The sequence below is a fragment of the Callithrix jacchus genome, chromosome 9, assembly GCF_049354715.1.
Source record: "Callithrix jacchus isolate 240 chromosome 9, calJac240_pri, whole genome shotgun sequence".
In the NCBI taxonomy this organism is placed as follows: Eukaryota; Metazoa; Chordata; class Mammalia; order Primates; family Cebidae; genus Callithrix; species Callithrix jacchus.
The window spans coordinates 64,349,194-64,361,530 of NC_133510.1; the positions used below are offsets into that span (position 1 = coordinate 64,349,194).

The 12,337-nt window shown below is 35.5% G+C and overlaps 1 protein-coding gene across 1 annotated transcript; it reads right to left on the minus strand.

Moving 5' to 3' along the window:
- Positions 1-2,327: 2,327 nt before the first annotated feature.
- LOC100397662 (olfactory receptor 6C74-like) lies at positions 2,328-3,385 on the minus strand. Its single transcript, XM_002752576.7, has one exon. It carries the CDS (start codon positions 3,383-3,385, stop codon positions 2,447-2,449), a length of 939 nt encoding a protein of 312 aa, XP_002752622.4. The 3' UTR covers positions 2,328-2,446.
- Positions 3,386-12,337: the final 8,952 nt, after the last annotated feature.

Below are 12,337 nucleotides of genomic sequence, written 5' to 3' on the forward strand. Positions count from 1 at the left end.
AAAGTAATAGCAGTATTATCCTTTTAGTCTTTATCGTGGAGTGCTCAGTATGCAAAGAAAATAAATGTCCTCTAACACATAGCTCAGAAATGACAGAAGATAAAAGTTTAAAAGACATCAAAGTCTTCAATTGCATAAAGAAAACTAAGCCTTGCTGAGCTTACGTTTTTCTATTCTTTTTAGTTTCACATCTATCAAAGCTATCTTAAACTCACTGAGATATCTTTTGGTCCTATGCCTAATGCCAATGGTAATTTTTATAGCACACTGTTATTTCCAGAATTGTATGACTCATATAGAATATCAAGCACTGCCTGTAATTTAGTGAGTAGTCCACAAAATATAGGTCTTATTTTTAATACCACGGTTTGTGCATCACCTGAGAAGAAAGGCTGAAAGCATTTTAGAATTAAGCATTTCAACATTTCAGGTAGAAACTCTCAAGAAATAAGAGGTACATGTATTTAAGAAGCTGTGCTACAAGCTGAAGACCAATAATTTAAAACAAACAAAAACAAAGAAACAGTAGTAATAAACTACCTGGAGATGAATAATTCAGAGGTCAATGCTAGTGATTCTGATAGGTATAATGTGAAGTGATACATCATAAACCATTTGAAGCACTAGAGATGTCAGATGATATAACTAATTCTCCTGGAATGGGAAGAAGTCAGGAAGAATGGGGAAGTTTTCCTTCTAGAGTAGTAGATCTTTATTGAGAGTTACAGATCATTCACTGTTCTAAAGTAGATGACAGAAATTTTAAAACATATAAACTATTTCAGAATAACTCAGTAATAAATTAGTGATTTAACTTGGGGAGGATATTTTAAGCAAACTGATCCTCCTTGGCACATAACAGTAAAAATGAATCAGAAGATTGAGAGAGCCTTAGGATTGGCTTTTATTAGATTGTGGCAAAATGTTATATGTGTATTTTTCATTTTCATGTTCTTACAATTTCTAAAAGTTTGGCCAGGCATGGTGGCTCACCTCTGTAATTCCAGCACTTAGGGAAGCTGAGATGGGTGGATCACTTGAGGTCAGGAATTCAAGACCAGTCTGGCCAACATGGTGAAACCCCATCTGTACTAAAAATACAAAAATTAGCCAGGTGTGGTGATGTGCACCTGCAGTCCCAGCTACTAGGTAGGCTGAGGCAAAGAATAGCTTGAGCCCTGGAGATGGATGCTGCAGTGAGCTGGGACTGCACCACTATACTCCAGAATATATGTATATATGTATATATACATATATGTACTAGAAGTTAACTAACACTATATATATATTCTACAAGTTAACTAACACTATAGGAAATGGAAATGAAAAAGTAAGTATACTTAAATGACAGAAGAAAATTAATCAATGTTTAAATAACCATTTTACCTAAAATCATATTTATAACCCAAATATCTTTCAAGATCTAATTTATTTCTAAAATTCTACAAACACCTGTGTAATTGTCCAGTTAATTACATACTGGACAATTACATATGTATTTTTCTCCCTGACTATATTTTGTTCTGGCCCTTTAGATGTCATTTTTCAGACATATTTTCTTCTAGTCAATATCCACAATTTTAAAAAAATGAAATGAAAAGAATATGGCCTAATACACACACATTTGAGAAAAATTGATGAAATAGAATGTATATCTGTAAAAATATTTTCTATTTTTTTATTTAAAAACTCTCTGGTCATCACACAGAAATTAATTTCTAATCAAATCTGACCTATAGCTAGAATGTCTCCTTACGAGACAATTTTAATTCTTCTATTTCCCTTGTCCCACTGATTGGAATTATTATCTATCTATGCAAATATCTATATCTATGTATATTGTTCACATGTACATATATTTGATATATATGTTAGAAAATAAATTCTGAAAAAACATATTAACATTGATATTATTCAATAATCATTCACAAATCATATACATTTTTAAGTGAGCCTCAACACTTATGATCAAATATGTTATAATAGCCTTTTAATTTCCTTAAATAGAATATATACCAATAAGTTGGTAGTATGACAAAAATATAAATATTAGTTTTAACTTGGTTATAACTAATCACAAGTAAAAAACTATAATCTTGATATATCAAATTAAATTTCAATAAAATAATGCTTTATACTCTTGATTAACTGGGATGCTTAAAAGTCAAATGAGATACATTGAAAATGCAGCTCAATTTCTTTTAGATGTCTAAATAAAAAGAAAGTAAGATAGAAATAAAAACTACCTATCATAAAGAAGTGAAAGAAAATTAGCTTCTCTAAAACAAAAAAAATGAAAAAAATAAAGTTTGAAAAGATATAAAGATAAATATCAAAGCAATAGTAAGAAAAAAAGGGAGAATTATGTCATTGAAGCTCCTACTGTATTTAATGACATTATTTGAGACGCCTTTCTTCATGTCCTTTATATAATACAAGTGAATGCTCATTTCCTTGAGAAAGAGATAATCCTGTACATCACATTCATGAAGGCCTTTTTCACTTGTTGGTTTCTTAAGGTGTAGATGAAAGGGTTCAAAAGTGGAGCAACAGAGATATTGAGCACTGAAATTCCCTTTGAAAAAGATACCCTTTGTTTGACTGATGGTTTAACATACATAAAGATGCAGCTACCGTAAGAAAGGGATATCACAATCATGTGAGAAGAACATGTGGAAAAAGCCTTTTTCCTCTGAGTAGATGAAGGAATTTTTAGAATTGTCAGGGCAATATAAGTATATGATATTATCACCATTACCAATGTGACTAAGAGTGTCACCAACGCTGAGATGAATCCCATCCTCTCCAGGAGCTGCGTGTCTGTGCAGGAAATCTGCAGGAGCGGGGTAGTGTCACAGTAGAAATGATCAATGACGTTGGAGGCACAGAAGTCAAGATTTAGTCCTAAGAGGAGTGGTGGAAAGATGACGAGAAAACCAAAAACCCAGGACCCAAGCACAAGCTGCAGGCAGATTTTGCTGCTCATGACGGTGGTGTAATGCAGGGGCTTACAGATGGCCACATAGCGGTCATAGGACATGGCTGCCAGCAAGTAAAATTCTGATGCTCCAAGTAGGAAGGCAAAAAACACTTGAGTGACACAACTGTTATAAGAAATGCTTTTGTCCCCAGTTGCCATAGTAACTAGCAATTTAGGGATGCATGTAGTAGTATAGGAAATTTCCAAGAAGGAAAAATTCCGAAGGAAAATATACATGGGAGTTTTAAGGTGAATATCCATCAGGGTGAGTGTGATGATGATCAGATTGCCAGTGATGCTTAGCACGTAGGTGAGAAGCAGAAAGATAAACAACACAACTTTTAATTCTGGGTTATCAGTCAAACCTGCTAGTATGAACACTGTCACTTTGGTATGGTTTCTCATTATTGTCCTCTGAATTTTATCAGGTCTGAATAGAAAAAAAAGTAGTAATTATCTCTACAGAAAAATAACAGTGATCACAGTGTTTAAGCTAACGTTAGCAAAGTGAGGTTTCAGATACAGCATTACATTGTTCATTAATATTTTCCAGATGCTTAGGCCAGGAAGAATAATAATTTGTGTTCCAAAGGATTTGGATAGAGAATTAAAACTTTGCCACCCAAGAATAATCTACATAATGATAGTAATTGATCATTAATTGTATGTGTATTAATTGTAGGGAAGTTAAAGGATAGACAATGCTTTTTCTTTCTTGGTAACATGCAAGAATTTGGATGGCATGCCACTTCTTGCTCAAAGAAGTTTAATTGAAGAAAATTTTTTTAAAATTTGCATATGAAACCCCAAATGATATCTCTCATTAGAAGCACGTGTCCATATTCTGCATTTAACATGCACACACGCATACACACACAAAAACACACAAACCTAACCATCATTGATAACCAGTGCTAGTATACCTTTATCATTTTACTCAACTAATCAAACTAAAATGCTTAAGTCCTGTCTTATTTACTTTCATTTCTAGTAAGATCCAGTCTTAGATAAGTGAAAATGAGACACAGGGAATGATTTCATTTGCTATTCTTACTAGTATTTCCATCACCTCAATGTCTATTCTCATACTGAACCTAAATACCATATCAGCAGGAGCAGTCTAATAATGTAAATGTGTGTAGAAAGCCACTGCAGTTTTCCTCTGAGGTTTTGCTCTTGAGAATGAACCAGATAAAGTGAAAAGTGAGGTAAAGGAAAACAGAAGCAGAGACAAATATATAAATATGGATTTAGGAAATTACATGTTGTGGGAGAAGTAAAGACAAAGCTGTATGAAAACCTAGAGAGATAAGAAAGATTTTAGAGATAGGATAATGAAATAGAGGGAATAATTAAATGAAGATTAAAATATGTAAATTAGTAAAAATTATGAGTGAAATTTTTACCAATAAAATTTCTCTGTGTTTCTATTTTGTATACTCACATTTCTTCATTGTGTAAAATGGAGATTGAAAACATGAAAAGGTTTGAGTTCATCATGGCCTTATACAAGGAATATTTGATAAATTATAAATGCATAATGAATTATTGAATAGTGTTGACATAAAATTTTAGGAGGCATATAATATTGTTCAAATATCCATCTAATATGCAGTTAAAGAGATAATAAGAACAGTTAATACTTTTCGACATCCGGTATATGTGATAAGAGAGAAAATGAGATCAAGAAACAAAATTGTTCGGGTTTACACAGCTAGTAAATTTGAGATCCATGATTAAGATTGAGTTTATTTTCCAAATTGTCTTCTGGTACACAAGCAATTGTATACCAGACTATAGTGCATTTCTTAAAACAAAATGATTAATGATATATCTAAGGATAGTTTTCTTCCTGGGCATTTTAATCATCAAACACATGAAATAAGCCTTTGTGATATGCATGACATTATATAGGACTATGTTTTCTGTGGTGAAAATATCAATTTAATTGTTTCCAATCACAGAAACATACGTTATTATTAAGAAGACAGACACATAAGTAAAAATAAACACATAAAAACAAGTAAAAGCTGTTCCAATAGTATCTACAGAAGTTTACAGGAAGTAATTTGGATTCTAAGATAGATCTTAGAGTGAGATAAGGAATTAAGACAAGATATTCCCAGGAAAGGGAAAGCCTGAACAGGAACAAAGGAAAGGGAGCATGCATGACTTCATTAGAAACAACGAGTAGCATTCTGCTATTAAAACCATGCATGTTAATAATGCAGGCATACATGAGTGAAATGAAATGACCGTGATTTTTTCCTGGACATTCCTTTCACATTCAGATAATTATAAAACAATCTGTCACAAAATTTTTCTTGTTTATACAAATTGCCCCAGGGGCCATCATTATAGGAATCCATATATCAAAAACACCTAAATCAGAGTTTTATCATGTTAGACCATTCCTTTGACCAACTTCAACAATCATACATATCAACTACTCCCCAAGAACACTGTGAACAGAATGAAATTCACTTTATAAAACCAGTAGAAGTCAGGTCTACAAATGCAATTTAAAGGTTGAAAAAAGAGAAAAGATTAAGGCTTTAATGCTAAAATTAGAACAAACCTTAGTCACAACTTATCTAGAAGAAAATATTGCCTTTAGCTTTTAAAAATATTAATTATTTTTTATCATTTTGAGTTATATAAGTCTTCAAAATTTTAAAATAAAAACATCTGAAACACACAAAAAATTATTAAAGTATAGACAGAGATTTATGTAGACAAAAGCATCTCTGCTTTAATATTTAACTTTTTTATCATTAGGCTGAATCAAGAATATGGATACTACATTTCTCTCTGAATGAATCTCTCTGTCCCATAATCTATGATTGTTATTTCTTACCTTAAATGGCAATCTTGGAAAACGGTTTGTTCAGCTATTTTATTGCAGTTAGACAAGTGTATTAAAATTCCTCTTGACTATATGTTAATTATCTATGTATTGAATGTTTTCCTAAGTAGTATTGCACTGTAATACTAAAATTGAAAATTTACATAAAATTAATCCACATAAAATTAATCAACTCTTGATTCCTTGGAGTTTTAATGCTTTCTGTGCCCTGAAGAAAAATAAAGATTATGAAGGACTCTCAGGAAAATATCAGATCCAAGAACACCATTTCCCAAAGGATGACCATTTTATATGCTATTCAGATGTTCTCTTGAGGCACTGCATAACTTTAAAAACAAAATACATATTTAAAAATAAGTATTTTAAACTATGTCTCCAGAGAAATCAGTGTCGATTGCCCCAATATGTGTTTGCCCTCCCATCTCCATGTTTTGAAATCCCAGATAGATAGATGAGGATTTGGAAGCATTATATAGTATTATATCATGTTTTAATGTTCAGTATTCATCAAAGTGTATTTTTAAATATGATACTGTTTCTCAAGGGAAATGGGGCTATTTTGTGCATCAACCACAAATAATAAAAATGTACTGTGCCTTGCTTTTCTTGTTTAAAAGGTTGAAGATTGAAGCTAAGTACACTTATGCTTATAAACGTTATTTAGCTTAATTGAAATATTACATTAACCATTGACAGACACAAAAAAGAAAAAGGTTATTCTATGTGAGACTAAAACATGGGAATATAAAATGGAGAACACAGACTGTCATAGACAAAATTCTACCTCAAGCTAAATGCACATCACTAATTCATCAGGTACAACTGAACATTTCATGTCCTATGTAAACTTGACTTTCTTTTCTACAAGTTATATTTTCTGCAGTCTTTGGGATAGTGTCTAGTGGTCTGAAACATATTTCACAATAGATAACCATTTTCCACTTCTTCCATATTAGTAGAAGTTTCCATGCCCTTGCCTTTGGTGCAATTTATGGTGACCATGTGGCTAAATTGTGGCCAAGTGATGGAAACATAGATGCTTTGTGCCATTTCCTGGAATCATCCTTCATGTCCTTGTTAGCATCCCTTTTCCCCTATACGTGGATGACAATATAGAGGAGGCCCTAATGTGCACACAATGCACCCAATTCACAAATGGGGAACCCCAATTATGGTAAATTGCCAATCTTTTTAGAGATTTAGGTTAGCCTGCCTAACTTTTTCCCACTAGAAGACATTAATATTCTGGTCAGTAAAAAAGGAAGACACCACTCAAAGGTGGCTGCACAATGTAGAAAACCAATTTGGAAAGGGTAAGTTTATATAAAATAGGTAAAGGGTGATCAATCAGAGAAAAGTGTGCCAAATGGGAAGATAGGTTCTCAATTCAGTCCAAGGATTTAACTTGTAGCTTGGCTTTTCAGGCATTAAACTGTTTTCCGCTTGGAGGTGGGGTTTCACTGGGGACATACCCCCATCTGCCTAGGCATTTGACTGCCTCCTGTCACCATCAAGTGGGAGAAAGAAACATGCAGGTGGTGTAATAGTACCTTATTGTCTCTGTTATCCTGACAGAGCCATCTGGTAAAGGATGGAAGACCCAGCAGTCAATTAAAATTAAGGCTCCTGTGGCACTTGGGGAGACATACAGTGGAAGTTTTCTCCTGGAGGAAGGGCCCAGGATTCATAGAGGCAAAGATTACTAATACCTCTCTCCATGGCCCCTGAACATCTAAGGTGTTTTCTCCTCAGAGGGCAGCCTTTTCTCTACTTATACTTCCTTCAAATTTGAGTTCTCCGCTCCTGTAGCTGTAGCTTCACCTTTTGTTCCCTCCCAATCATACCCTACTCATATTCAGATCTTTCACCTAGAAGAGTCAGATAAATGAAGAAAAAGGACATTTAAAAAAATGTTAACAAGTATTAAACTTTCATTTCTTAGGCCTCCTTGTGTCCTAGTTACCACCTGGAAGGTTTGGCACCAGGTTTATCTAGATTTGATCCTAGGGAAAAGAAAGTTACATCATTCTTTGAATGACTGAGATGGAATCTTGAATTTTCAAAGTAAGTCTATATATTTCCCAACCACTTTTATCTTGATCTTTACCAAAAAGAAGATGAGTGGCCAGATCTGGGGACAGTTGCATTCAATGACCATATTGCTTTACTTAGGTACATGAATCAGAAAGAGGCGACTGAGGCAGAGACTATTAGTCCTTTGCTCAATAGCTTAAACAATAAAAGTTGTCAAACTCGAGATCTTCTGAGGATCTAAAGACGTGACACAGACAAGTGTCAAAGATCACAATTGTGTACCATAGTCAACTAATCAGTAACCTGAAGCAGCATCTACCTGGTGAGGCACTACCAATAGACCCAAGGCAGTCAAGTTGCCAAAAGCAAGAGCAACACTCCTTGCAATATGGCCTACCCCAGCATGAGAAAAGCAGGTCAACTTTTGATGGGAGCTGCAAATACATCATGCAGTGATAGCATCTGCATTAGAAACATAAAGCCAAACTCAATCAGCAACCTGATTCTAGTTATTTTTCTTTTGAGAAAATGGTGTTAAAAACTAAGATTTGGGCACTGGTTATGCTTACTGCTACTGAACTACTTTTGCTTCTCGACCCTCTCAGGTAACAGAGCAAGGAAAGATAGGTGTTTATTCTAACCCATGTCTAGACACACAATGATAAATATTTTATAGTACCAGTCTGTGTGTGTGTGTATATATATGTATGTATATATATACGTATGTATGTGTATATATGTATATACATATGTGTATATATGTATGTGTATATATATGTATGTATATATATATATATAATTAAACTTTAGTTTATATTGTCACCATGTTTAAAATGCCATCACATGACTCATTCCTTATCTGTCATCTCCTAATGCAACCATGAGATACTGGCTTCCATCATCTGCCATCCACTTGCTTAATCATTCAGCTCCAGTATATACGTGTATTGGGAGAAAACTTTATTAACTTGATTACATTGGTTATGTATAGTTCCTTTTGACTTTAGTCTTACTGACTCCACTCATTTCCAAAGTCACCTCAGTTAGCAACTTTTCACACTGTGCCCTTCATTGAAGCTGTGTCACACATTTGTAATACAGTTTCTTCCACATTCTATTGTGATAACACAGATGTTATTTTTTAAATTTTCACACAGAGTTTTCACACATTCTTTGTTTTGTAAAGTTCTACTGGTTTTGACAACTGCACAGTGTTATGTATTCATCTTTACATTATTATATAGAATAGTTCTGCTAACCTAACCAAAGATTCCCTATGCTTCCTCACTTAACTCTTACTCCACCAAAGTCGTGGCAACCACCAATATGTTACTTTCTCTATAAATTTACCTCTACCAGAATGTTATATAAATGAAATTAAATAATTTATAGCCTTGTAAGTCTGCTGATTTTTACTTAGAAATATGCATTTAAAATTCTTCTCTGTCATTGCATGGCTTGATAGCTTATTCCTTCCATTGCTGAATAGTACCCCATTTTATGGATAGAAATACCCTGCATGTTCAGGGACACTTCTGCAGAACTGTGATTAGAGACAAAAGGTAAGCTCTAAGTTAATAAACTGAGCAAACTTAGCGAGCCCTATTTCTTCAGGTTCCTCTTGGCATAGCTGTGCCTTCAAAGATGGAATGTTTCTTTCCTTTGAGTATAGGGATGGCATCTATGGAGTGAAAGTTTTACGACCAAATTCAGGGAAAGTTCAGCTAGGCTTTGTGGCCTGCTTCAGGTGAAAAGCAGTAAGGAGAAAGTGAAAGTGACTTTCCCGCTTCTGCTGTTTTCTGAAATGCCAGGGTGCCGTACAGTGGGAAACATATTGTGAGTGCTATCAATATGTTCTGTTTCCTTTTTTTCCTCTTTTTCTACTTTCTCTCATTGTACTACCATATATTTTTAAGATCCCACTTTATCTCCTTTCTTACTGTGTCATAGGAGAGAAAAAATATATATCTTTTTCTCACCCACTTTAGGTTCATGTCCGAGATCACTGAAACAAAAGACATATTAACAAAAGCACACAGATTTATTTAAAGTAAGTTTTACATGATATGAGAGCTTCTATAGTTTCTGTGTCCCCTCCAAAACATGTTGAAATTTAGTTGTCACTATAACAGTATTAAGATGTGGGACTGGTAATAGGTGATTAGGCTATGGAGGCTCTGCTCTCATGACGGATTCATGTCATTATCCCGGAAGTGGGTTTGTTATCATGGAACTATTCATATAAAAGGATGAGTTCAGACTCCTTTTGGCTCTTATTCTCTTCCTCTCCTTGTGTACACTTTTCTTTAATCCTTCCGCTTTTTCTTTCTTTTTTTTTTTTGAGACGAAGTCTTGCTCTGTTGCCCATGCTGGAGTGCAGTGGCATGATCTCGGCTCACTGCAATTCTGTCTTTCAGGTTCAGGCAATTCTCTCTACCTCAGCCTCTGAGTATCATGGATTACAGGTACCTGCCACCACACCTGACTATTTTATTTCCTGGTAGAGATGGGGTTTCACCATGTTGCCCAGGCTGGTCTTGAACTCCTGACCTCAGGTGATCCACCCGCCTCAGCTTCCCAAAGTGCTGGGATTACAGGCTTGAGCCACCATGCCCGGCCTACTCTTCCACTTTCTGCCATGATGTACCACAGTAACACAGGTGTCATCCATTTTAAATATAACCCATTATTACTATTACTGCTTTCAATAAACGGTTATCTTTTAGATCACTTGAGAATAAGAAAAAAAATTTAAAATATATGCTTGCTGTCCTTTGTTCCTTCCCCAATGCTCTTCTTTTTTAAAAAATTATTATTACTCTATTGGATCACTCCTTTTATGATGTTAAGAAGACTTTAGTCTTTTAGTGGGCCTGCGACCCTAGGCTTTGATCGTCACAGGTGTCTCTTCAGCAGCATGTCTATTTCCTCCGGGCTTCTACCTCTTTCACAGGCTGCAAAAGTGACAATTCAATTATTTAAATGCATGACACTTATTGACTAAGTCCTTTCTTTGGTATGGCAGGAAGGCTACCAAGGGACAGAGCAGAAGAACGCCTTTCACTTAGATGGAATTCGACTCTAGCAAAATCTTTTCTCATATAGTGGAACTCTTTGCTATGGAGAAGGCTCTGGATATATTTCCCAGTGGTTACTCTTCTCTACTCTAGCCAGAGACACAAGAGGTTATATCTGAAATATTGACCATGAGAACCCGGTGGAATTTTTTGAGGTAAAGCCCTTAATGTGTTTGAAATTCCTTAAGACTGTGGCCACACAGAAGTTTCACATTCTCATTCTCATCCACACTCAATCTTCAGCAATTCATCAAAATTTGCACATAAGTGTTTCTACTAGTCTGTTGCTTCAGTGGTTTCTGTTCCAGGTAAGCAGATGTCGCCTGTAACTCTCTGGCTGCCACTCTCTCTTGGCTTTATATTGTCATTTTTCCCCTTCAACCTGTTTTCTTATAGATTCAAGAAAAGTAAAGTCATTGTCTTTCAGTTGTCCAGGGTTTTCTAATCACGTGGAAGGGTATGACAATGTTCAAGCTTTATATGCCTGACTTTAAACTGCAAGTCTTTGCACATGTCTTTTCTTCATGTGTCTGCTTGTGAGTCAGATAAGCTTCCTATATTTTTATTATATCTAAAACCAGGTTCAGAAATTCTTGACCCTTCTTTCTTTCTTACATTTAGAGAAGTGAGAAACAACAAAAAGCGGGCTGGGCGTGGTGGCTCACACCTGTAATCCCAGCACTTTGGGAGGCCGAGGCGGGTGGATCACAAGGTCAAGGATCGAGACCATCCTGGTCAACATGGTGAAACCCCGTTTCTACTAAAAATACAAAAAATTAGCTGGGCATGGTGGCGCATGCCTGTAGTCCCAGTTACTCGGGAGGCTGAGGCAGGAGAATTGCCTGAACCAAGGAGGCGGTGAGCTGAGATCGCGCCATTGCCCTCCAGCCTGGGTGGCATGAGTGAAATTCCGTCTCAAAAAAAAAAAAAAAAAAAAAAAAAAAAGAAACAACAAAAAGCAATTCTTAGATAGCTAATTCCAATTCTACCTCCTGGCTCTCATCTTCATTAATCTCATTAATAGGTAGGACAGTGGGGGACTCACTTTTCATTAACCACTGGAACCTGGGAAAGTCTTTTCTACTCTAACCTTGCCCAGACCCTTGTGCCTTTACTCATTCTGAAAGCCATACCCCTGTCAGCATTCCCATCCTTTCCACCAAAATTGTTGAGAAAACTGGAAGTGATGTAGTAAGTTAGCCAGCCATAGTTCATAAGTTCTGGCAGGAAGTACAAGACTTCTGAGTCAGAGATGATATCAATGGATGTTATCACTCAGAATATAGCAGATGCTATATGCTTAATGTTTGCATCAGTTCCTCTTGCCTCCCAATCCCCAGGGGGTGCCATGCAGAGGGGTGTCCATGGGTATGGCAGACA

Bases quoted from the DNA above. Each gene is read 5' to 3' on its own strand.
- LOC100397662 (XM_002752576.7), bottom strand. From the start codon at position 3,385: ATGAGAAACCATACCAAAGTGACAGTGTTCATACTAGCAGGTTTGACT.